Genomic DNA, 21,092 nt, shown 5'->3' with positions numbered 1-21,092 from the left:
TCTGGAGCTCAGTAAACACATCAAGGCCAGATACAGACATTGGGAATCGTTAAGGTATAGAGAGTTGTTGAAATCATGAGCAGGGACAATTCCAAACCAACGAGAAGAAGCCAAGAGATGCAAGAGTAAGGTCTGTCACTGACCCAGCTCCAACTGGCCTAAGGAATAGGGGAATCTTGGCTGAAGTAATTGAAAAAAACGGATTGAGCTTCTTCAGGAACAGCTGGAAGAAAAAAAAAGCCAAAAGCTATGAGGAACTTGTGGTTCACCTTCTCTAGCCTCTGCTTTCCCCATGCATTTGGCTTCACTCGCAGGTAGGCCTACCTCAGTGGCAAAATGGCTTTACATGGCTCCAAACTGAAGTCCCAATAGCTTAACAACTCAAGTAGAAGGAACCTGCATTTCTGAGATTTGCAATAAAATTTCCAGAACTGACACCCCACCCCCACCCCCTCCCACCCCCGCTCCGCAGCTGATTGGCTTCGATCAGATACTCATCCTGGAACACAAGAGACTGGAGATGGATAAAGGCCCTAATTCACACAAGAACGTTTATTCAAGGCTGAAGCTGGGTGGAGTTGGAAAACTTCATTGTGGAGGGCGAGTTCTGGCCTAGCCGGCACTCGTCCCCCAGCTCTCCTCCCGTTCTAACCGATCTAAGATCAGCTCACAGATGGCCTTTGTTAAGGTCTTCATCACCATCTTTGCCCATCCATCTTCCCAGTTCAGAGGAAGATATCAATGGAAGAGACTCGTCCCGTGGTCCCCTCCCTCCCCCCTGAAGCCCTTATGCACCCTTTCTGTGTAGTTTCTAGTTTCTGTAGTTTCTGCCCACCGTTTCTAGGAGAGAGACACAGTTGACGAATATAGAAAGGCAGGGGTCTGGTGATGATAAGTTAGGTTTGGAAATGTGTCTAAGCTGTCCAATAAAACTTTCTGCCATGACAGATGTCTATATTGACATTCTCCAGTGCAGTAGCCACTAGCCATATGTAGCTCTTGAGCACTTGAAATGTGGCTGGCGGGACTAGGGAACGGAATTTAAATTTTAATTAATTAAACTAGCCACATGGCTAGTGACTACAGCATTAGCGCGGGGTGGGGGTGGTCTGTGGACAGCTAGATGGAGCTGTCCAGCAGACAGGGAGCTACAGTCCAGCTGCATAAAGGAGTTTGGGGATGATCAGAGTGAGTAGTGGTTGAAGCCATGGACATGAGTGAGCTTGTCCAAGCAATATCTGTAGAGAGAATAGGGCCCAGGACCTAATTCTGGAAAACAAGCCACATTTATCAGGTAGGCAGCAAAAGCGGAGTAGAAAGTGCTGAGATGGTGTCTTGGGTCAGGTTTCTCAGAAGCAGACCTTGAGATGAGGATTTGTGTGCAAGTGATTTCGTCAAACAGTGCTACTAAGAGAATGAGAGGAGCAGGAGAGGGAAGGAGAGGAAACCAAACAAACATGTGCTCTCAGGCAAAGAGTAGTTCAACTTGATCCTGCAGGGGAGCTCTGGATGAAAGTTATGTGTCAGATTTGTCCAGAAACAAGGGAATGGGGCCTTTCATATACCTACATGCCTCAGCTGTTGACCAAGTGACACTCTTGGAGACGTCGATTCATCAAGGCAAAGCCTCCAGTAGCCTGAGGGCATTCCTCCAAAACAGAAAAAAAATCTGGACGTTCTAACTGTTGGAAGAGGAACCACACAACAAAGACCGGGGGTGGGGGTAGGAGTAGAGAATGTGTGCATGTGTGGGGGCACTTGGTCAGACACATCACAGGCAAATGATTAAAAAGGGATCCAGGGCACTGCCATTGTCTCCTGCAGAAAACATCGATGACTAATGATATGGGGCCGTGAGTGGACATTCAAAAAAGAATTCTTGAGATGTTTTTGTGCAAAAAGGTGTTTTTATTGTAGCATGGGGACAAGACACGTGGGCAGAAAGAGTGGCACCTTTGCTGTATGAAGCTGGTGGTTATATGCTTAGTGTTCAAAGGGGGAGGGGATGTGCAGGGAATAGTAGATCATACATGTTTTCTTCGAATTTCTACTCATAAAACTACTTTCACAAGATTTCTCTGGTGCTTATCATTCAGTTGGATATTAACTATCGGTGACACGTACAGACAGTCATGAGACTCTTTAGAATGTAGCAGCCAGCACGTATTTGATCCTTATCGGAGGTATGCAGGCTTTAGGTCAGCTTTCCGGGCTAAAGGTGAATATTTCTCTGCTTCTATCCCTCATCAACTAATACTGTTTAGGGACTTTGGTGAGAGTAACTTTAAGGAAAGGGTAGAAGCAGAAGCCAAATGGTAGTGGACTGAGGAATGAATGGAAGATGAAGAAACGGGAGGAGGAGTATGGAGAGCTGTCCTGAGGGAGACCTGATCATGTGGAAAGTCTAAAGGGAAAGGAGTCAGTAGAGAGGATAGTAATTGGAGGAGTGAGGTTTGGGGAAGGTGGGAATGGTAGGATCCAGAGCCCACATTAAGCCAAGGTATTAATGTAAAAGGGAGAAACACGTGTTCCTCAGGAACAGAGTATGTGATAGGATGCTTTTAGCTACCAGTAATGGAACCCCCCCATCCACTCCCAATTTAAGGTAGCTTTAAACATGAAAAGAGGCTCACAGAATTGAGAGCTTGTTTGGAGGTTCTAGCAGGGGAGCGCAGCTACTCGTATACCCTTGACCGAAGAACGGTCCTCCTCTATCGGGGAAGGTCGTCCTCTTCGACCGAGCGCGCAGCTTCGGGAGGGACGCACATGGAGCAGTGAGGGAGGAAGGGGACACCCGCCTAGCCAGCCAGATCAGCCGAATCAACCCTGGCGATCAATGGGGTGACAGATGTCGCAGCCAGATTGCCCTCACATCCGAGGCTCACAGAATTGAAAAATCAGAGGTAGAATGACTTCAGGTGTGGCTGAAGCCCGAGGCTCAAATAATGTCCATTTGAACTTGGTCTCAGTCTCTTAGCTCTGCTTTCCTCTGGGCTGTCTTAATTCTTAGGCAGATTGTCCCCTCGTAGGTAGCAAAATGGCAACCAGCAGCTCCGAGCATACATCCTACTAGCTTAACATTCCCAGTGGAGAAAGATCATAGCTTTCTCAATGGCTCCAGTAAACGCAACAGGATTGAGTCTCATCAGCTCCGCCTGGATCACCAGGCATAATGAAGAATTTGGTTTTTGTCCCAGCTTCCTGGCACATAACTTTAAAAGTACTTGGAATTTACCAAGTAACAGAAGTGCGCCTTAGATCACACCCGAGTTTTAGCTAATGAGGTAACTAATGGCAAGCTCCTAGATAGCTTCAGGATAAGGGCTGGTCACCAGAAAGACTATCCTGGTGATTAGAGGGTTGGTATTTTTTAAAAGATAGATTTATGTATGTATGTATGTATTTATTTATTTATATAAGTAATCTCTACACCTATTGTGGGGCTTGAACTCACAACCCCTGAGATCGAAAGTCACCTGTTCTTCTGACTGAACCAGTCAGGTGTCCCATAGGGTTGGAGTTTTGAGGCAGCTGGACCTCCAGGGAGGGGAAGGGGACCTAGAGATTGAGTTCAGTCACATGGTAATGATTTAATCAATCGTGCCTAAGAAATGAAACCAGGTCTCTCAGACCCCACTCTATGTCTTTCTTCATTTGGCTGTTCCTGACTCGTATTCTCTACTCTAAAACTGTAATCTTAAGTATAGTGTTTTCCTGCATTCTGTGAGTTGTTCTAGCAAAAGTATAGTGTTTTCCGGCATTCTGTGAGTTGTTCTAGCAAATTATCACACCTGAGGGGGAGGGGGGTCGTGGGAAACTCCAGATCTGTAGCAAGTTGGTCAGAAGTGAAGATGACTGGGGGACTCCACTTGCAGCTCACATCTGAAATGGGGGCAGTCTGGGGAGGACCGAGCCCTTAATTTGTGGAGTCTGAATTAACTCTGGGCACTTAGTGCCAGAACTGAACCTCAGTACACTAGTTGGGGTTGAAACAGAATACTAACCCTGAACCAACATTTGTGATCACAAGGGATAGATTATGCCGACTGGTAAACACTGGATCAGACACCCATCATCTGAGATTGGGATGGGCTGAGCACAGCAGAGGTGGCTCTTCAGAGGATAACCAGGGTCTCTGACAGAAGGCGAAGTGGTTGCTTGTGGGCTTCTTCTGGAGGTTGACCCTACCTCACCCCAAGAGATGGGGATTTCTCCTATTTTGTCTTCTATTGTGGGATGTCAAATTCAGCTTTGGTGCTTTGGTCAGGACCTCCTGCCCCCTCCAAATCATACTCTGCTCAGCCAGGACATTTTGACAGCCTAAAATACTCCAGCTTCACTTAGGCTCTGCCTCTGAACCTCCATATACCCGTTTCCCCCACTTCTGCCAATCTTCCTCCCTCTGGTTTCAGGCTTCGAAGTGCGGCCTCCTCTAGGAAGCCATGGATGGTCAGTCCACCTATGCCACCTCTAAAGTGCCTTCTACTCAGTAGCTTTTGTGTGACATTCACGAAGTGTTTCCAATTGGAATGTCTTCAGTCACATCTGGGCGACAGGAGGGTGATCAGATTTGTGTGTTTGGAAGGAAATCCAGGGCCGGCATGGGGGCGGGTGGGAACCAGAAGCAGAGAGGAGACGGGTGCTGTGGTCCAGGAGGGGCTGATGCTGACCCGGCAGGGCAGTTCAGTGGGGTTAGTACCAAGGACAATAGCCAGTGAGATTTCTAAGGAGGCACTGCCAAGGCTGGCTGGTGGGGAAGACTGAAGAATGCCCTTGAGCTTCCAATAAGTCTGTTGAGGGGCACTGAGGACAAAGCTCTGGGCCCTAGTGCCCCATTTGCCACTAAGTTGCTGACCAGCCTAGTACTCATTTCAGTGACACCAGACCCCACCCTCCCTTTAGAGGTTAGAGCTGCAAGAAATCTTAGAGATCATAAAGTTGAACTTCCTCACTCCATCCCCACTTTATGGGTAATAAAGCAGAGACTTCAAAAGTTACAGTGGTTCACCTTTATTTTTAACGTGAATGTGAATACAAAATTTGCTTTCCATCAAAAACATCAGGACACTTAACAAGCCCAACACACATGCTCAACTGAAATAATTCAACATATAATTCCTTCAACAAATACTTCTTCACCTGACTGTTAGTTGGGCACTGTTCATAGAGTTAAAAAAAAAAAAAGCTCTTACTGTCATGACCTGGTAAGACAGGGAACAGCAACAATCCCACAAACCAACCAACAAGTGAACTAATAAGATAATTTTAGACATTTAGGTGCTATGAAGAAAACCAAAATGGACCATTGAGAAGAGGGTGGGCCTGGGGCAGGGGGGGCTACTTTAGATAGGTGACATCCGAGGTGGAGCTGGAAGGACACTCCAGGGAGAAGGAAGAAGATCTGCAAAGAGCCCGAGGTAGAAACAATTGTGGGATATTCGCAGAACAGAATGGCCAGTGCGATTGGGAGCGAGGGAGAGGAAAATCATCCTAGTTCGGGTCAAACAGGTGGGCCACAGGGAGGAGTTTGGATTTTTATATAACAGTTTCATTGAGATATAATTCACCTGCCATACAGTTTGCCCATTTAAAGAAGGAGTTGGGGTTTTATTCTAAGTGTAGTAAGGAGTCATGGGGGGGGTAATTTCTGATCCACACTTAATTAATTAAAATTTGAAAGGGAATCTTTATTTTATTTAATTAATTAATCTCTACACCCAACGTGGGCCTCGATTTCACAACCCTAAGATCAAGAGTCACATGCTCAGGGTGTCTGGGTGGCTCAGTTGGTTAAGCATTTGCCTTTGGCTCAGGTCATGATCCCAGAGTCCTGGGATCGAGCGAGGGGCCTGCTTCTCCCTCTCCTTCTGCCCCTTCCTCCCCCCAATCCCTAGCCCATGCTCTCTCTCTCAAGTAAATAAAAATCTTAAAAAAAAAAAAAGTCGCATGCTCTACCAACTGAGCCAGCCAAGTGCCCCTTCTGATCCACATTTTAAAGGCTGATGTAACTACTGTGTGGGGATGGATTTGCCAGGTATCGAGAAGAACAGGAGCTTGGAGACCCATTGTAGAGGTTGTGAGCTAACCTAGGTGACAGATGATCCCAGACTGAACCACAGGGTCAGCAGTGTAGACAGACAAACGGTCACAGCCGAGATATATTTTGGAGAGAGAACCAGCAGGACTGGGTAATCGGGGTTGAGGGGAAGGGAGAAAGGTAGCATTGTTTATTCAGAGGTGGAAGCAGAGCCTGGGAGAGAATGAAGGGTCCTGTTTTGGACATGTTAGGTCTGTCGCACCACTTGATGGCACCCTTCAGTTTGGAAGGCTCATTAACAGGTCAGGTGCAATCATGCGGAGCCCTACAGTGGCCAGGCAGAGGATACAGACATAAAGGAAGTCCAGTCCTGGCCCTACTCAGGCCACTCGGTCTCAGACAAATGAAACCAAGAAATATGTCCCAGGGTATCAAGTGCTGTAAGACAGGTTATCTGTTAGGAGGTATCTGAATGCAAACAGACAACTGTGACATAGTCTGGCTTAAATAGTAAGGACACTCGTCATCACACCACAAGGAGTCCAGTCTTCTAAAATCCTCTGTTTTGCCCTCTTCTGGATTTTGGCTTCATCACTGACCGGAAATAAGATGGGCAGAGTAGTTCCAGGCTTTGCATCCAGACCCAAGAACACCCAGAGTCAGAAGGCAGTCCATCCCTTTCATGTCTCCTTGAGGGTGAGGGACCCTTTCCTGGAAGCCCCCCAAAGTAGATCTCCTCTTACCAATCACGGGCCCCAAAGAAGTCACACACCCAACCCTAAACAAAGCCCCTGGCAAGGAGAATAGGACCATCAGAAGTAGACGTGGCCTGTCAGGATTTATTCCCGGAACTGGGGAAAGGACCACTGTGAACAAAATCAGGGCCCCGTCTGTAGGAAGATGGAAAAATGGCTGTTAAGCAGGAGCTCAAAGGCACAGACTGCTGGGGGGACCCAAAAGGCCATTTGATTTCAAGAGCGTCTTTTTAAAGAGTTCAAGATTCTGCACAAAGAACGTGTCTTTAACTCTAATCACTCAAAATACATGTCTGAAAGAGAAAAATCTTTCTCCAAGCAAATTCACGGCCTCCTAAAGCCCTGATTGTTCTCCACTTCCTTTTGTCGTCCGCCCGCCCATCCCACCAACCCCCACCTGCTATGTTTCTACAGCAGCCAGCCTTCCTTCTTCATCTGGCACTGCTCACAAGCATTTGCCCACGTGGTTGGCTCCCCTGGTCTCTGCAACTCTGAGCCCACTCTATTACTGCCTCATCTAGGGGCCATGCCAAACTGACAGCCCCAGAGCCACCTGCTGGACGTGTGTTCCCTGTGCTGGGGGTCCCAGGCGTGGCTGGGCATCTGGGGAGAGTCCTGCCAGCACTCCTGCTCTCCAACATCCAAGTTAGGCGGCTTGTCCCAGGCTCCTCTGTACAAGACACGGACACAGGACGATCTAGGCTTCTCCAATCGGACGCGTTCAAGGGAGGCTTTAGATCTGGCTGACTTTGGGGGCAGGAGGGTCGGGAGGGAGGCAAGGCCACTTTCTTGAGGCAGAAGTGGCTTTGGTGCCATGAGCAGGAGGTGTCGCGGCCGAGTCTAAGCCCTGGCCGTTAGTGTTTGGTGGCCGTGGCGGGAGCAGCGCTCTTCTTCCCACGTCAGGTCAGTTCTGAGGCTTGGGAGCTGTTTCTCCAGCCCGTTCCACAATTCTGTAAGCTGACTCAAACCCTTAAACAAATCCTTCTTCTGCGTAAACCAGCCAATGTAAATTCGGTTGTCTGTAAATCAAGACTTCCAACTATTACACAGGATGCTACAGTCAACAGCTCTACAAAAAATCCTCTCCCTCTGGACTCTTTTCTGAGTGCTGTGTTTCTCAAATTTCAATCGTTCATGTACCACCTGCCCCCAAATCTGCCATATGTTTATACTACCCATAATATCACTACCACATGCTGTTTTTTAAACTGACTCATTTTTTAATCTCAGTATTTGCCACCCCAGTTTTTTTTTTCAAACTAATATACATTCAAATAAATACAGCACCACTAAAACAGAAAGCATTCGTTCAAGTACCACACCCCAAAAATCTTACATTTTGATAATGGCCAATAGTGTCTTAGACGAAATTCCCAGGAATGACTGAGGCACGGGATAAAGCCAAAGAAAACCTTTAGTTATGGCACCAGCCCTTCCTAAGCAGAGCTGATGGGCTGGAGGGCCAGGAGGACAGAAGTCTTAGCAGGTTCTTCATTTTATCTGAGCAGTAAATTGAAGCTGAATGACAGTACCAGGCAGTGGTTAAGTGCACACTTTTTTGGAGTTCACTTGGATTGGGTTCCGAAATCACCCTGATGCTCCGTTTTCTCACCTGTAAAATGGGGGAAAGAATAGCTCCAACGACACAGGGTAACACAGGGTGCGCTGAATGTGAACCAATCCGAAGCATTTGCACAACGCCTGATTCATGCAGAGCTCTAGCTCTGAGTTTCCCAAACTCCTTCGAGCATGGGAAACCGTGTGTGTTATAAATAAATACAGTTTCCCTCTCTGTGCTCAGACCCTCCTGAATCATAATTTTCAAGGGAGGAATTAGGGCATCTATTTGAAACCAAAAACCGTCCACGGAGTCTTGGGATTTGATGAGTTCGGGAAACATCCATCAGGGTTAAGCAGCTGCTGTTCTCATCCCGGGCTGATGACATGATGGATGTGAAAGTTAAAGGTCATATGCTAGCCTTGCACTCACTCATTCAGTCAACACAAATTCCCTGAGCGCCCGCTGGGTGCCCCGCCCTGTGTTCGGTGCTGGGGCCACCGAGGGAACAAGACTCAGGCTGCGTATACAGGCACCTGAGGCCGGTCCCTCATCCTGCGTATCATCTGTATAACCAGGTGGGCGGGTGGGGCGACGATTAAGGGAATTAGTCCCTGGCCTGCTGAGGGGACCCAGGGGTGGACGGCAAAGCTGTCTGTCCCCGCAGGCTGTGAGCCAGGAGGGGGGGGGCTATTTGACGGTCAGGGACTGTGGGACCTGGAGGCCCCTGGCCTCCATTCCCGCCTCTTGTCCAGCTCATTTCTCTCAGAGCCAGACGTCAGAATCTCCCCATGAGGTAGATACTACTGTTCCCATTTTACAGATAAGAAAACAAAGGCTCCGCGGAGAGATGGGTCACACTTGCGCCCCACCCGCGCATGGCTCCCAGGCCCGTCTCCCTCAGTCTGGCCGTAGGGCCTGGTCCTACCTCCAGCGGCGGCTCAACGGCCGCCAGATCTCTCGCCAGACCCGCGCAGTGGGTCGGACTCCACGGGGCTCTGGGCCAGGACGCTCCCGAGCAGGCCGCGCCGGAGCCGCCGCCTCGGCCTCCGGGAGGCCGGCACCCTCACTCCGGGCCCCGCCTAGCTCTACCTGACTCCCACGCCCAGCGCAAACACAGCGCCCCGCCCCGGGAACTACAACACCCATGAGCCTCCGGGGCGCTGGTGCGCGACGGGATGCTTCACGTCGCTTCCCCTTGCCGCCAGAGAGAACCGCTTTGCTCCCGTCCGTCCGCGAGGCCCGAGAGCGCCTTGGAAACCGTCCCCCTCCCTCCCCGCCTCCGAGACACCAGCCCCTTCCTGGTGTCGTCTTTGGTCCCACGCCCGGAAGTCGTAAGATGGCCATAAAAACTGGAGGCTAGAGGGACCCAGACTTGCCCTCCGGGCCTTCACTTCCGCCGGAAGTGACCTCCAGTCGCCCGTGCCCTTTCCTTTTTGCACGCGCGGGCGCCCGGGGCCCGATACTCGGGGCGCGAGTGCGACCACAATGGCGGCCACCACCCTGCTGCGCGCGACGCCCCTCTTGAGCGGTGAGGGGGCGGGGGAGGCAATGGCGGCGCGGGGCCACGTGGGGGTCGTCGGGAGCGGCCGGGCTCGGACCGGCGTCCTGAGTCCAAGCCTCTGCCCCGGCAGGTCTCGGCGCCGGCCCGACCCCAGTGCTGCAGAGTGTGTTGCGGCCGCTGAAGGCCCCGGCGTTGCCTCGCTTGTGCCGTGGCCTGGCCGTGGAGGCCAAGAAGACCTATGTGCGCGACAAGCCCCATGTGAACGTGGGCACCATCGGCCATGTGGACCACGGCAAGACCACACTGACCGCGGCCATCACGAAGAGTAAGCGGGGATGGGTCGGGGGCGTCCGGAAGTGCCCGTTCTGGTGGCGGGACTGGAGCCCGGGAGGTGCTGCTGGAGGTGGTGTGGCCCCGGGCGGTGGATTGGATGATGCATTTCCCCTGAGCGTGAAAGATTTTGTGATGCATAAGCTGGGGAGCCCGAATGGCTTCTCTCTAGCCGTGGCCAGTGTCCCGTAAGTAGAGGCTTTATCCTAGAGAAGTCGCAGGGCTGGAGCTAGAAGCCCTTTAACATGTCCTTTTGACCCGGTCACACCCGCTGCAGGAACTGAGGGAGGGGGTCATGGACGCATTATTCTCCCAGACTGTCCTTTGCGTAGTAGGTGGGAGGGATTCGGGTGTGGCTTGAGCCCTGCCTCTGCCTTTGGAACTTTGATTTATTCTCCTCCTTCCCCTTAGTTTTAGCGGAGGGAGGTGGAGCGAAATTTAAGAAATACGAAGAGATTGACAATGCTCCTGAAGAGCGAGCCCGTGGAATCACAATTAATGCAGCTCACGTGGAGTACAGCACTGCGGCCCGCCACTATGCCCACACAGACTGCCCAGGTCACGCAGATTATGTTAAGGTGAGAGAATTGCTGGGTACAGGGCCATGGGCTGTCTCTTGCCAGGAAAAATGTTGGACTTGTGGGGAAGTTAGGATATTCAGGGTGCATGGGTTGAGGTCATGGATTTCTGGGCATGACCACTTAAAGTGGGTGGTAAGGAGATGACAGAGAAAGGTGGGCCTCAACTGCTGTGCTTGGCTAGATGGATGTGGAGCTGAGGAGGTCCATGAACTAGGCTGTTTTCCTATCCTTCTACCCAGAATATGATCACAGGCACCGCCCCCCTCGATGGCTGCATCCTAGTGGTGGCAGCCAATGATGGCCCTATGCCCCAGACCCGAGAGCATCTGTTACTGGCCAAACAGGTACTCAGAGCCTGGGGAGGGGTGGAAAGAGGAAGAGTGGGGAGTTGCTCCATTCAGGACACCACTTCTACCTCTTTGCCATCCACAGATTGGAGTAGAGCACGTTGTGGTGTACGTGAACAAAGCAGATGCTGTCCAGGACTCTGAGATGGTGGAGCTGGTTGAGCTGGAGATCCGGGAACTGCTCACTGAGTTTGGCTACAAAGGGGAGGAGACCCCGGTCATCATAGGCTCTGCCCTCTGTGCCCTTGAGGTGAAGGCGGGGTCAGGCAGGGGCTGTTACTGGCAGAGGATGGGGCTGGATGGATGGGCGTCCAGAGTTCTGCTCTGAGCCTGGGGAGTGTCTCTTAGTAAGAGGAGCAGAATGAAAATTTCAGAGTCCTGTCACCTCCCCCATAGCAACGTGACCCTGAGCTAGGCGTGAAGTCTGTGCAGAAGCTGCTAGATGCCGTGGACACTTACATCCCGGTACCCACCCGAGACCTGGAGAGGCCTTTCCTGCTGCCTGTAGAGTCCATTTATTCTATTCCTGGTGAGGACCGTGTTCGCTTGCACTCCTCTCTAGCTATATAGCCTGGTCCGGGGTCCCTGATGTCCTTCCTGTCCTATTTCTTTCCAGGCCGGGGCACGGTGGTGACAGGTACATTAGAGCGTGGCATTTTGAAGAAGGGAGATGAGTGTGAGTTCCTGGGACACAGCAAGAACATTCGCACTGTGGTGACAGGTATAGGAAAGACGCCTTGGGACCCAGGGGCTGGCTCCAGGATTTCCCTTGCAGATCCTTCGTGCCTTCCCTCTGCTCTAGACCCTTCCTCCCTTGTCTCTCCTCTTCCCTTCTAGGCATTGAGATGTTCCACAAGAGTCTGGAGAGGGCAGAGGCAGGCGACAACCTCGGAGCCCTGGTCCGAGGCTTGAAGCGAGAGGACCTGAGGCGTGGCCTGGTCATGGCCAAGCCAGGGTCCATCCAGCCGCACCAGAAGGTGGAGGCACAGGTGAGGGCTCCAGGCAGTGGGCAGCGCTGAGCCAGACCATCCCATGTGGAGGCAGCCTTCCTGGCCAGGCATGGCTTCACCCTTGGTGCTTTTTTTTTCTAGGTTTATATCCTCAGCAAGGAGGAAGGTGGCCGCCACAAGCCTTTTGTGTCCCACTTCATGCCTGTCATGTTCTCCCTGACTTGGGACATGGCCTGTCGTGTCATCTTGCCACCAGGGAAGGTATGGTGGGTATAGGGAATGTGAAGGAGTGGGAGCGACACTCTTCCTATCAGCTCTACCTCACTCTCAGTTCCAGAGCTGGGCCGACACGAGTGACTTTGCATTGACTGGTGTAGACAAAGCTAGTGATGGAAAGGTCTGGCTCGGTGGGTTTAGGGGGAGTGAGTCTCCACCCAGTATTCCCTGGGCTGAAGTAGGTAAAAAAACCTTACCCATGCTAGCATTTACCCACAGAAAGATCTCCCAGAAAAGGATTCTTCCTGTTGAGAGTTCCACCGTACACAATGGCTCAGAGAATTCTTGTGACAAAGAAACCCGCATGGGGGCGCCTGGGTGGCTCAGTTGGTTAAGCGACTGCCTTCGGCTCCGGTCATGATCCTGGAGTCCCGGGATCGAGTCCCCGCATCGGGCTCCCTGCTCGGCAGGGAGTCTGCTTCTCCCTCTGATCCTCCTCCCTCTCATGCTCTCTGTCTCTCATTCTCTCTGTCTCAAATAAATAAATAAAATCTTTTTTTTTTTTTTTTAAAGAAACCCGCATGACCCACAGTTTCCTTGACTTTTCAAGAGTGAACATTAGGAACGCTGGTCACAAGTCCTTTCCTGTCTTCACATACACTGTTTGCATCTGCCTGGCAGCTGGGGTGGAGCTGTCTCCACAAAGAATCCCCCTGCTGCATTTCCTATAACCTTCTAAAAATTTTTTTTTTTTAAAGATTTTATTTATTCATTTGAGAGAGAATGAGAGAGAGAGAGCATGAGAGGGGGGAGGGTCAGAGGGAGAAGCATACTCCCTGCCGAGCAGGGAGCCCGATGCGGGACTCGATCCTGGGACTCCAGGATCATGACCTGAGCCGAAGGCAGTCGCTTAACCAACTGAGCCACCCAGGTGCCCTAAAAATTCTTTTAATTCAAATTCAATTTAGTTCACATGGATTCCCTAACTTTTAGCCTTGGTAGGCAGCAAACGGGAAGAAGGTGCCCTGAGGGCCACGCATGAACCCTGTCTCTGCCCCCACCAGGAGCTTGCCATGCCCGGGGAGGACCTGAAGGTCAGCCTTATCTTGCGGCAGCCCATGATCTTAGAAAAAGGCCAGCGTTTCACCCTGCGAGATGGCAACCGGACCATCGGCACTGGCCTTGTCACTGAGACGCCCGCCATGACCGAGGAAGACAAGAACCTCAAATGGAGTTGAGTCTGGACTCTGCTCAGACTCTGGCATTGAAGGCTGCACTAGCCCGCGTTCTCTCCCGCTGCTGCAGCCCCCTCCCCAGGGCCCAGGCTGCGCCCAGCAGTGCAGCTCGCCTGACACTTCCCCTGGCCAGGAGGGGCCCCACGGCCTGCCAGGTGAGGTAGGTCAATAAACTGTTCTGTGAATAGTGAGGGACGTTGTGTCTTGTGTCCTTTGTGTAAGTTGGAGAGGATGGGGGAGTAGAAACATGGAGCCTAGAACACATCCCTCGGTTTCTCTGTGGTGCCGTTTGGAAAAGCTCCTGTCTTAAAACTGTCAGAACTGCTCAGACAACTTGAGAAAAGGAGGAAAGTTGGTCTAGTGAAGTTGGTGTGGCTGCCTAGCAAAACACTAGGTAGGATTGTTGGCTGTTCTATGGGAGAAACTGGGGACTTCGCCCTTGGAGCAAGCGTGGGTTCAGAGATGCCAAACCCACTTCCTATCCTCTTGGAGTGGTTACGAAGGCTGTTAATGTCTACCTGCCCTTGTCTAAGCTCTAGGATACTGGGGACTGTGTCTCACCTCTAGAACCAACACTCAGCACTTTATCAGGAGCCTCTTTTTAATTAAGTCTCTGTGCTCGATGGGTTGTCCCCCCTATATATCACCAACTCTAAACACAGGAGTAAAATTATAAACTGAAGTTTTCTGAGACTTAAGATAAGGACTTATCAAACGTGTAGAGAGTAAAATGCTGAATAGGTATTTAAAAACTTGAAACGACTGGCCAGGACAACAGAAGGTTAACTTCAGCAGGGATTAACAAGCACCTCTTTCAACCTTACTTCCTGACAAATGAGTATATTCAACACTGATGAGCCACCCAGAGCGGGGAGGCTCTTAGGCCCAACCCGAGAGCTGTTTTGAGTCACAAATCTATGGCTTCACAGCAGAGGCAGAGAAATGGGCTCAAGAAAAGGACAAAAGGAAGAGGAAGAGCTTCACAAAAAAGAACGTGATAGGGCAGGTTTGCTTTACCCTCCGTGTCTGAGGTGAGGCCAGAAGGTTTCAAGAGATTCCTAAGACCCACCCCCCCGCCCCGAGCCTCAGGACCACCCGGTAACCACTGCAGTCCCATCTCTGTATTGGGGAGACCGCTCCATCTGCACCTGAGATGTCCTGAGCCTGGCTGGCTTTCTTGCTGCTGCTTTTTCCATCACTGCCCCCCAGCTGCAACTCCCATCCTTTAAGAGAGCTCTTCTACAACCCTGTACATTTGTTCTCGCTTACCTCTATGTAAGCCAGCTGCCCCATCATGCCCACCCATTACCTGGTTTCAGACCCTCACACCTTGGATCTTTTCCCCAGTACGTAACCCTTCACTTTTCCTGCCCTGCCCTCAGCCCATCTTCTCTGGCTTTGGTCCCAGCTGAAACCCCCACCTACCCATGAGTACCAGCCCTACCCCCTCGAACGCTCTAAGAAGAAAGTGATCTTTACTTAAAAGACAAGAAAACCAAGGCCAGGACATGCAGTAAAAAATTGCAGTGTTTCCTTGGAAATAACCAAACACTTCTGCAATGTGTCATTTCTACATCCCATACCTGGCTCTTCCATTCATGCCATTTAGCCCCCGGTTTAGCTCTTGCTCCCCTAAACCAGGCTCCTCATTCCAGCCGTCTCCCCTCTGCCGGTGGCTTCATCTTTGCAGTGCCCACCTGCACACACCACCTCTCAGCTGGGCTCCGGGCAGGCCTTTGTTTCCAGCGGCCAAAATCACTTAACATTTTTTGGTGCAAAGAGAAGAAATTAATGAAGTACTTACACTAGCAATAAAAACTTGAAACTGCACCTCACGATGAGACCAACATCAAGGTGAGAGCAAAGTCACCCAGTGACAGGGCAGCAAGCATCCAGCCTGTTCTGCTGCATTTTCCCCACTGCTGGGAGCCACGTCAGGCCTCCCAAGACTAGACAGCTACCATCTTACTGTTCTCCACTGGAAACCAGAGGCAGGTTAAGTTAGTTTAAAATTTTATTTTTTTTTTAATTTTTTTAAATATTTTTATGTAATAAAAAGTAAAAGTCCTTGTCCAACCATCCTTGTGGGGCATCTGTCTGTCTGTCTCTCACGCAGGTCACTCAAGTTAATGGGGAAGAAAAGAAACAGGGGGCCCAAGTCTGAGGTTATAAATAATAGAAAATAAAAGGTCTTCCGTCTCCAGCGGGGGATAGATGAGAGGATGGGAGGGCAAGATAGGGTGGGGATGGGCAGGGGCAGAGCAGGAACCCCCCACCCCCGCTGGACCCTGGCCCTGCCCACTTCAAGGCCCCTCCCCTTCAAGGTGCTTGGCAGGAATTCCCCAGCTCCCCCGGGGGAAAGGGGGGATTGGGGGGCTGGGACTGGTCCGAGCTGCTGGGGGAAGAGACATAGATCACTCTTCCCTCCACTCATGGAGGTCTCAGGTCGCGGCCAGGACAATCTTCAGTTCCCCGGGGGGTGGAAGGGGAGCTGCTGGGAGGGATGAGATTGAACTGGTTGGAGGGGAAAGAGAAGAGAGCAGGAGCATTAGAACCCAAGCAGCTGTCCCTTCATCCAATGCCGTCCAGTGTGGGGTGCGGGGGGAGTGTCTGGGTAGGAGCGGCCTCCTCAAGGTGTCTCATGGGGCTGTCAGAAGCACAGATCAATCGCTGTTTCCCAGTGAGCGAGAGCCCTTACTCATGTGCCCAGCTCAGCCCCCCACGCCCCAGCCTGGCCCTGTCTGCTGCGCTGACCTTACCTCGGCTAAGTCAGGAGACAGTCGGGGTCACTGAGAGCTGGGGAGGCAGTGGGGAGGGGGGCTGCTGGATCACAACTGAGCGAGGACGGAGGGAAGCAAAGGACAGAGCCAGGAGCAAGCCCCTGGCGGCGGCGACTGTGGCTTCTGCCCACCCTACATACTTCACAGACAGGTGCAGGTCGGCGGGCGCCCTGCCTCCAAGACCCCTCACTCCCCTCCCAGAACCCGAGCATCCTGCCCCACCTGCAGCCCGTCAGCTCTTCCATGCCAAATTCCCCCAGCTAACGAGAACTCACGAATCCTGTCATCGGCTCCTCCTGGAAATCCAGGCGCCTGGCCAGGCTGCTCACCTTGGGGGTGTCCGATGTAGGGGTAGGGTGAGGGTGTGGAAGCTGAGAGTGCAGGCACCCCACTCTGGGGCACCGCGCCTTGGGGGGGGCCCCCATGGCTCTGGGGTGGGTGCAGCAGCATCACCTGGGGCGGGTGGGGAGCCCCAGGGTGAGGGGGCGGGGCTGCTGTGATTCCAGTTTGGACATGGGCCTGCGGAGAAAAAAACAGCCGTGAGCACCCCAGAAGCTAGACGTGGGCTCTGAGAATCCTGGTGTTAAGAGCACTCAGGAAAGGAGCACAAGGATTCAGGAACAGGACAGCCCCAGGAAGCAAGTCCCTGGGGTTCTTACCTGGGTAACATGGGCCATGTTGGTGAAGCCGTGGGGCAGCTGCTGATGGGCATGGATGGCATATACAGCGGCTGGTTGGGGGAAGCTGCTCTGAGGGGACTGGGCAGAAGGTCCCGGTGGCAGAGAAGGCGGTGTGCCTGTCAGGGCCCCTGGGTGGTACAGATTCTGCTGTGGCTGTCCACTGCCCAGGTGTGGGGCCTGCCCCGCCTGGTGCTGTTAGGGGAGGGGAAGGGTGAGTGCCACCCCACTCCTCAGGTGCCAGGCCTACCACCCACTGGCCCCTGATCCTCTCCCGCTGGGGAATGACCCCTCGAACTCTATCCCCCTCTTCCAGCCACCTGTTCCTGCCCCAACCACTCGGATCTCCCATGGCAGGCACCTGGACGGGACTGGGGGCCGCATGCTGGGACTGCGGCTGGCTCCCAGTAGGTGTGGTGGCCGGCTGCGGCTGGTGGGCATGGAGCTGCGTGGCATGGTGTGGATAGGACTGGTGAACAGTGGCTACAGCAGGAAAAAGGGAGAGAATCAGTGCCAAGCACACCAGAGGGGGCTGAGGAGCAAGGTCCGAGAACGGCACAGAACTCACCATAGAGGGCTTGGGGGGTGGGCTGCTCTGCAGAAGGGTACTGAGGGGTGGAGGACGACACAATGGCCTGGGGATGACTCCCCGACGTCAGCATGCGTGGGTTGCTCTGAAGCATGGGGGCAAACACTGGCTGGAGGGGTAAGGAGAGAAGCGGTCGGCACATCCTGCTGCCCGAGAACCCGTGCACAGCACCACCCCGTCCTTGTCACAACGACCCCAGCCAGGAGACGCTATGTGATCTATACTTCAGAGAGTAGCGATGCCTCGCTACGGATCCTACCAGAGCCAGGATGGAAGCCTGAGTCTGGGTGATGGAACAGAGGTGATCCTTCGCTCTGTCCCCCAACTCTCCCCCGCCACTCCCCCATGCCTCAGTTACCTGCGAGGGGTAGTGGGCCATGGGCTGCATCATGGCGGGCTGGCCCGGGAACTGCTGTGGGGTGTAAGGGATGTAGGAAGAGTACGGCGTGGCAGCCACCAGAGGTGGACCAGCAGCGGCGGCGGCCTGCATCATCGGAGGGGCTGAGGCTGGCTGGTGTTGGTCCGAGCGCTGGGGGGGCAGGGAGCCTGGGGTAGGGGAAAGAGTGCTGAGCTCAAGCTCCATCTGCCAGGAGGCAACCTGGCAGCCCCGCCGACCAGCCCTGCCAACTCTGCTCACCTTTTGCTCCCCGGTACTTGCCCTGCTGTCCAGGCACAGAATTGGATACAGGGTATGGATACATCTGAGGTGCCTAGAGACAAGAGCACAGACGAAGCTCAACAGCTTGCTCACAAATGCCCTCACCAGGCCTGACCTGGCCCTCAGCAGCCCAACCCAGCCTCTTAGCCCGGAGCTGCTCAGTCTTTCCTCTTACCTGAACAGCTGGTCCCATGTGGATCTGAGGTATGTAGGAAATGTACTGGGGGCTGTAGAGCCCACTCTGGCCTGCTGTCAGCACCGGGATGGAGGGAGTTGAATGAGTCCGGGGCCCCGGAGAAGTCGGGGTACTGGTGGATTTATTCTGTAAGAGACAAGGGAGAACACGAAGTTTGGTTTTTGTACGCCTCTCCTAGCAACACATTCTACCCTGCGTCTTGGTTAAGCCTCACATCGGACCCCATGAGACGGGTATTCTCAAATTAGAGGTAAGGAAATCAAGGCAGAAAAGTTAAATTGGCTTGTCCGTGATCACCAAGTTGTTTTTTTTTTTAAGTAGAGGAGTTCAAACCAAATCAGGGGCCTGAATGAAACCCATGCTCCCAACTACCCCAACACACAAACGCTAAACCTCAGGGAGAAACACATAAACACTTGCCAGACACATCATGACCCCTCGCCCCAAGCCTGACACCTGTTTTCCCCAGAGCAGCCCAACTTTCAGAGCGCCGCCCCCTTGCTCTATCACCCCACTCCCTAGCCTCCCTCGGGGAAACCAATCCACATCTGCCCATCCCATCTTACCACAGACAGCAGAGGCTTTGTGGGATTGAACTCCTTGGCGTTGGGGTTCAGTGTTGACTTCTTCACTTGTCTGTGAGAGAACAAGAGAGTCAATCCTCATGGCTTGTTCCTCTCCCCACCTGACACCCACCCAGCTCCCCATCCTACTCACTCAGCGACCGGGCCCTCATCCTTGTCGTCTCCCTTGATGAGGCCTACCGGGGGGCTGCCAGTCTGGCTTGGGCAAGGTGGCGGGGGCTGCTCGGGCCCTTCTGTGCCTCCTGCCGGCGGCAGGGGCGGCTTGTCCTCCTTATCCGATACAGACTCCGTCTTCGAGGAGACTGGGGACCCCACTGGCTCTGACGTTAATAAACCATCAACCTCCTTCTCTTTCCCTTTGGCCTCCTCCTTTAAGATCCGGGGAGGAAAAGGATCCAGGCTGGTCTCAGGGGAGCTACTGGGCTGCAGCTGGAAGGAGAGCAGCACACATACAGTACCCAGACAGCTGGTCCGGACCCCTTCTTGCATCCTTGCTTGCTCATCTCTTCTATCCCACCTGGTCCTAGTCCTGTGCTTCTTCTATAAGCCCCCTCCATCCCTCTTCATCCTAACACCCTGGCTCACTCCCACACTCCTCTCACCTTAAACTGGGCCCCAAACTTTCTCAGTTCTTCCAGTTGAAAGCGTTTCTGTTCATTCTGAAGGCCAGGGACTATGAGAAACAGGGAAAAAAGGAGAAAAATCACATTTCTTTTCTCAAAGGTGGCTACAATACCAATACCCCAAAGGACAAAGAAAACAAGAGGAAAAAAAAAAAAGCTCTTGAGATTCCTATAGGACAAATTAGGATTATACAACGGACAAGACACTGTTTCTGAACCCCCACAACTCTTGTTACTAACTGAAGTGCTCCCCTAATCAAAAGGACATTACACCTCAGAAAATCAAAAACAAAACAAAACACAACAAAAAAAAGAGGGGGGCGTCTGGGTGGCTCAGTCGGTTAAGCATGTGCCTTTGGCTCAGGTCCTGATCCTAGGGTCCAGGGATCCCTGCTCAGCGGGTAGCCTGCTCTACCCTCTCCCCTTGCTTGTATCCACTCTCTCTGTCAAATAAATAAAATCTTAACAACAACAAAAAACAAACAAAAAAACCAATCCTCACCTTTCCCAGCTATCCGGGACAGCTCCTGGGACTCCAGAGTTCTCCCAGGTTCCTTGGCTGGAAGTTCTTTTACTGAGCAAGAAGAGATATATGCCTGAAGGTCCTTCTGTCCAGAACCACACTTCATATTGTCCACAAGCCCTCAACTACCTGGCTCTTACCATCTGTGGGGGCCAATGAGATCTTTGGAGAAGCTGGGGAAATGGAGCCTACTCCAGGATCCACAACTGATGATGTCACAGGGATAGAAGCCGAAGAGGTCGGTACTGCCGAGCCCATGGGGGCATCAGGACAGGAAGCTGAGATTGGGGCAGGGGCAGCCGACTTGGGAGAGCGCGGGGGGTACATCCGGCCCACTGGAAGAAAAGGGAAAGCTGTACAATGGTTACTGCTGTTCAGTGAGTAAGAGGCATAGGGAACCGCCAGAAACACCAAAGGAAGTTTATCCACTTTTTTTTTATATGCAAGGTCACAAACCTAAATGCCCAAAAGAGCAAGGCAGCTAACATAAGCACGTAAGATACACTTGTGAACAGCATAAAAGTTTGGAATGTTTAGAGGCAATCATAACTCAGTCCCAGCTAAGTAGGGTTATGCTGTAAGACACATTCAGTGTTTGCAGAACTTTCTATATTTCCAAAGAAATTGGAAATTGGAAATTTTCTATGTCTCCTATTTCAAAATGTTGACAACTAAAAAGTTGTTTGTTTTTTTTTTTAAAGTAAGCTCTGTGCCCAGTGTGGGGGTTGAACTCACGACCCTAAGATCAAGAGTCGCATGCTCCACCGACTGAGCCAACCAGGCACCCTGATAACTAATTTAAACAAAAGACATCTGCCAGCCAAACACAACCCGTAGCCAGCTGGGCTTTGCTACATGAGGGAAACAAACTCTTCCCTAAAAAGCATAAATCCAACTCCCCCCGCCAACGTCTCTTATATCTTCAAACTGTCTCCCATCCCAGCATTTC

The 21,092-nt window shown here is 52.1% G+C and overlaps 2 protein-coding genes and 1 long non-coding RNA gene across 3 annotated transcripts in view; 1 reads left to right on the top strand and 2 right to left on the bottom strand.

The window, feature by feature from the left end:
• Window positions 1-4,994: 4,994 nt before the first annotated feature.
• LOC145721546 (uncharacterized) lies at window positions 4,995-9,621 on the bottom strand. Its single transcript, XR_014145278.1, has 2 exons — window positions 9,279-9,621; window positions 4,995-8,404 (listed from the first exon to the last, which is right to left on the bottom strand). It is a non-coding gene; the product is annotated as an uncharacterized LOC145721546 (long non-coding RNA).
• Window positions 9,622-9,728: 107 nt separating this feature from the next.
• Window positions 9,729-13,704, top strand: TUFM (Tu translation elongation factor, mitochondrial). Its single transcript, XM_006733959.3, has 10 exons — window positions 9,729-9,881; window positions 9,985-10,179; window positions 10,596-10,762; window positions 11,005-11,109; window positions 11,198-11,362; window positions 11,509-11,641; window positions 11,729-11,833; window positions 11,950-12,101; window positions 12,204-12,323; window positions 13,343-13,704. Exons 1-10 carry the CDS (start codon window positions 9,839-9,841, stop codon window positions 13,514-13,516), a joined length of 1,359 nt encoding a protein of 452 aa, XP_006734022.1. The 5' UTR covers window positions 9,729-9,838; the 3' UTR covers window positions 13,517-13,704.
• Window positions 13,705-15,509: 1,805 nt separating this feature from the next.
• Window positions 15,510-21,092, bottom strand: part of ATXN2L (ataxin 2 like) — an 11,737-nt gene continuing 6,154 nt past the window's right edge. Inside the window, exons 10-22 of the mRNA XM_081818867.1 lie at window positions 20,284-20,599; window positions 20,123-20,194; window positions 19,600-19,670; window positions 19,131-19,426; window positions 18,980-19,049; window positions 18,393-18,539; window positions 18,197-18,269; window positions 17,918-18,105; window positions 17,539-17,668; window positions 17,332-17,453; window positions 16,953-17,165; window positions 16,623-16,812; window positions 15,510-16,004 (exon numbers count right to left, since the gene is read on the bottom strand). Coding sequence (XP_081674993.1) covers window positions 15,955-16,004; window positions 16,623-16,812; window positions 16,953-17,165; window positions 17,332-17,453; window positions 17,539-17,668; window positions 17,918-18,105; window positions 18,197-18,269; window positions 18,393-18,539; window positions 18,980-19,049; window positions 19,131-19,426; window positions 19,600-19,670; window positions 20,123-20,194; window positions 20,284-20,599 — 1,938 coding nt within the window. The 3' untranslated portion in view covers window positions 15,510-15,954. The remainder of the gene's footprint in view (window positions 16,005-16,622; window positions 16,813-16,952; window positions 17,166-17,331; window positions 17,454-17,538; window positions 17,669-17,917; window positions 18,106-18,196; window positions 18,270-18,392; window positions 18,540-18,979; window positions 19,050-19,130; window positions 19,427-19,599; window positions 19,671-20,122; window positions 20,195-20,283; window positions 20,600-21,092) is intronic.

Source organism: Leptonychotes weddellii, chromosome 5, assembly GCF_054177405.1.
Source record: "Leptonychotes weddellii isolate Sample4059 chromosome 5, ASM5417740v2, whole genome shotgun sequence".
Taxonomy (NCBI): domain Eukaryota; kingdom Metazoa; phylum Chordata; class Mammalia; order Carnivora; family Phocidae; genus Leptonychotes; species Leptonychotes weddellii.
This window is presented reverse-complemented; position numbering and strand designations above follow the sequence as displayed.

Excerpts from the sequence above, each read along its gene's own strand:
- TUFM (XM_006733959.3), top strand. The coding sequence starts at position 9,839 with ATGGCGGCCACCACCCTGCTGCGCGCGACGCCCCTCTTGAGCG. Across the intron at positions 11,834-11,949 it reads CATTCGCACTGTGGTGACAG|GCATTGAGATGTTCCACAAG; the intron begins GTATAGGAAAGA and ends CTTCCCTTCTAG. Across the intron at positions 12,324-13,342 it reads TCATCTTGCCACCAGGGAAG|GAGCTTGCCATGCCCGGGGA; the intron begins GTATGGTGGGTA and ends TGCCCCCACCAG.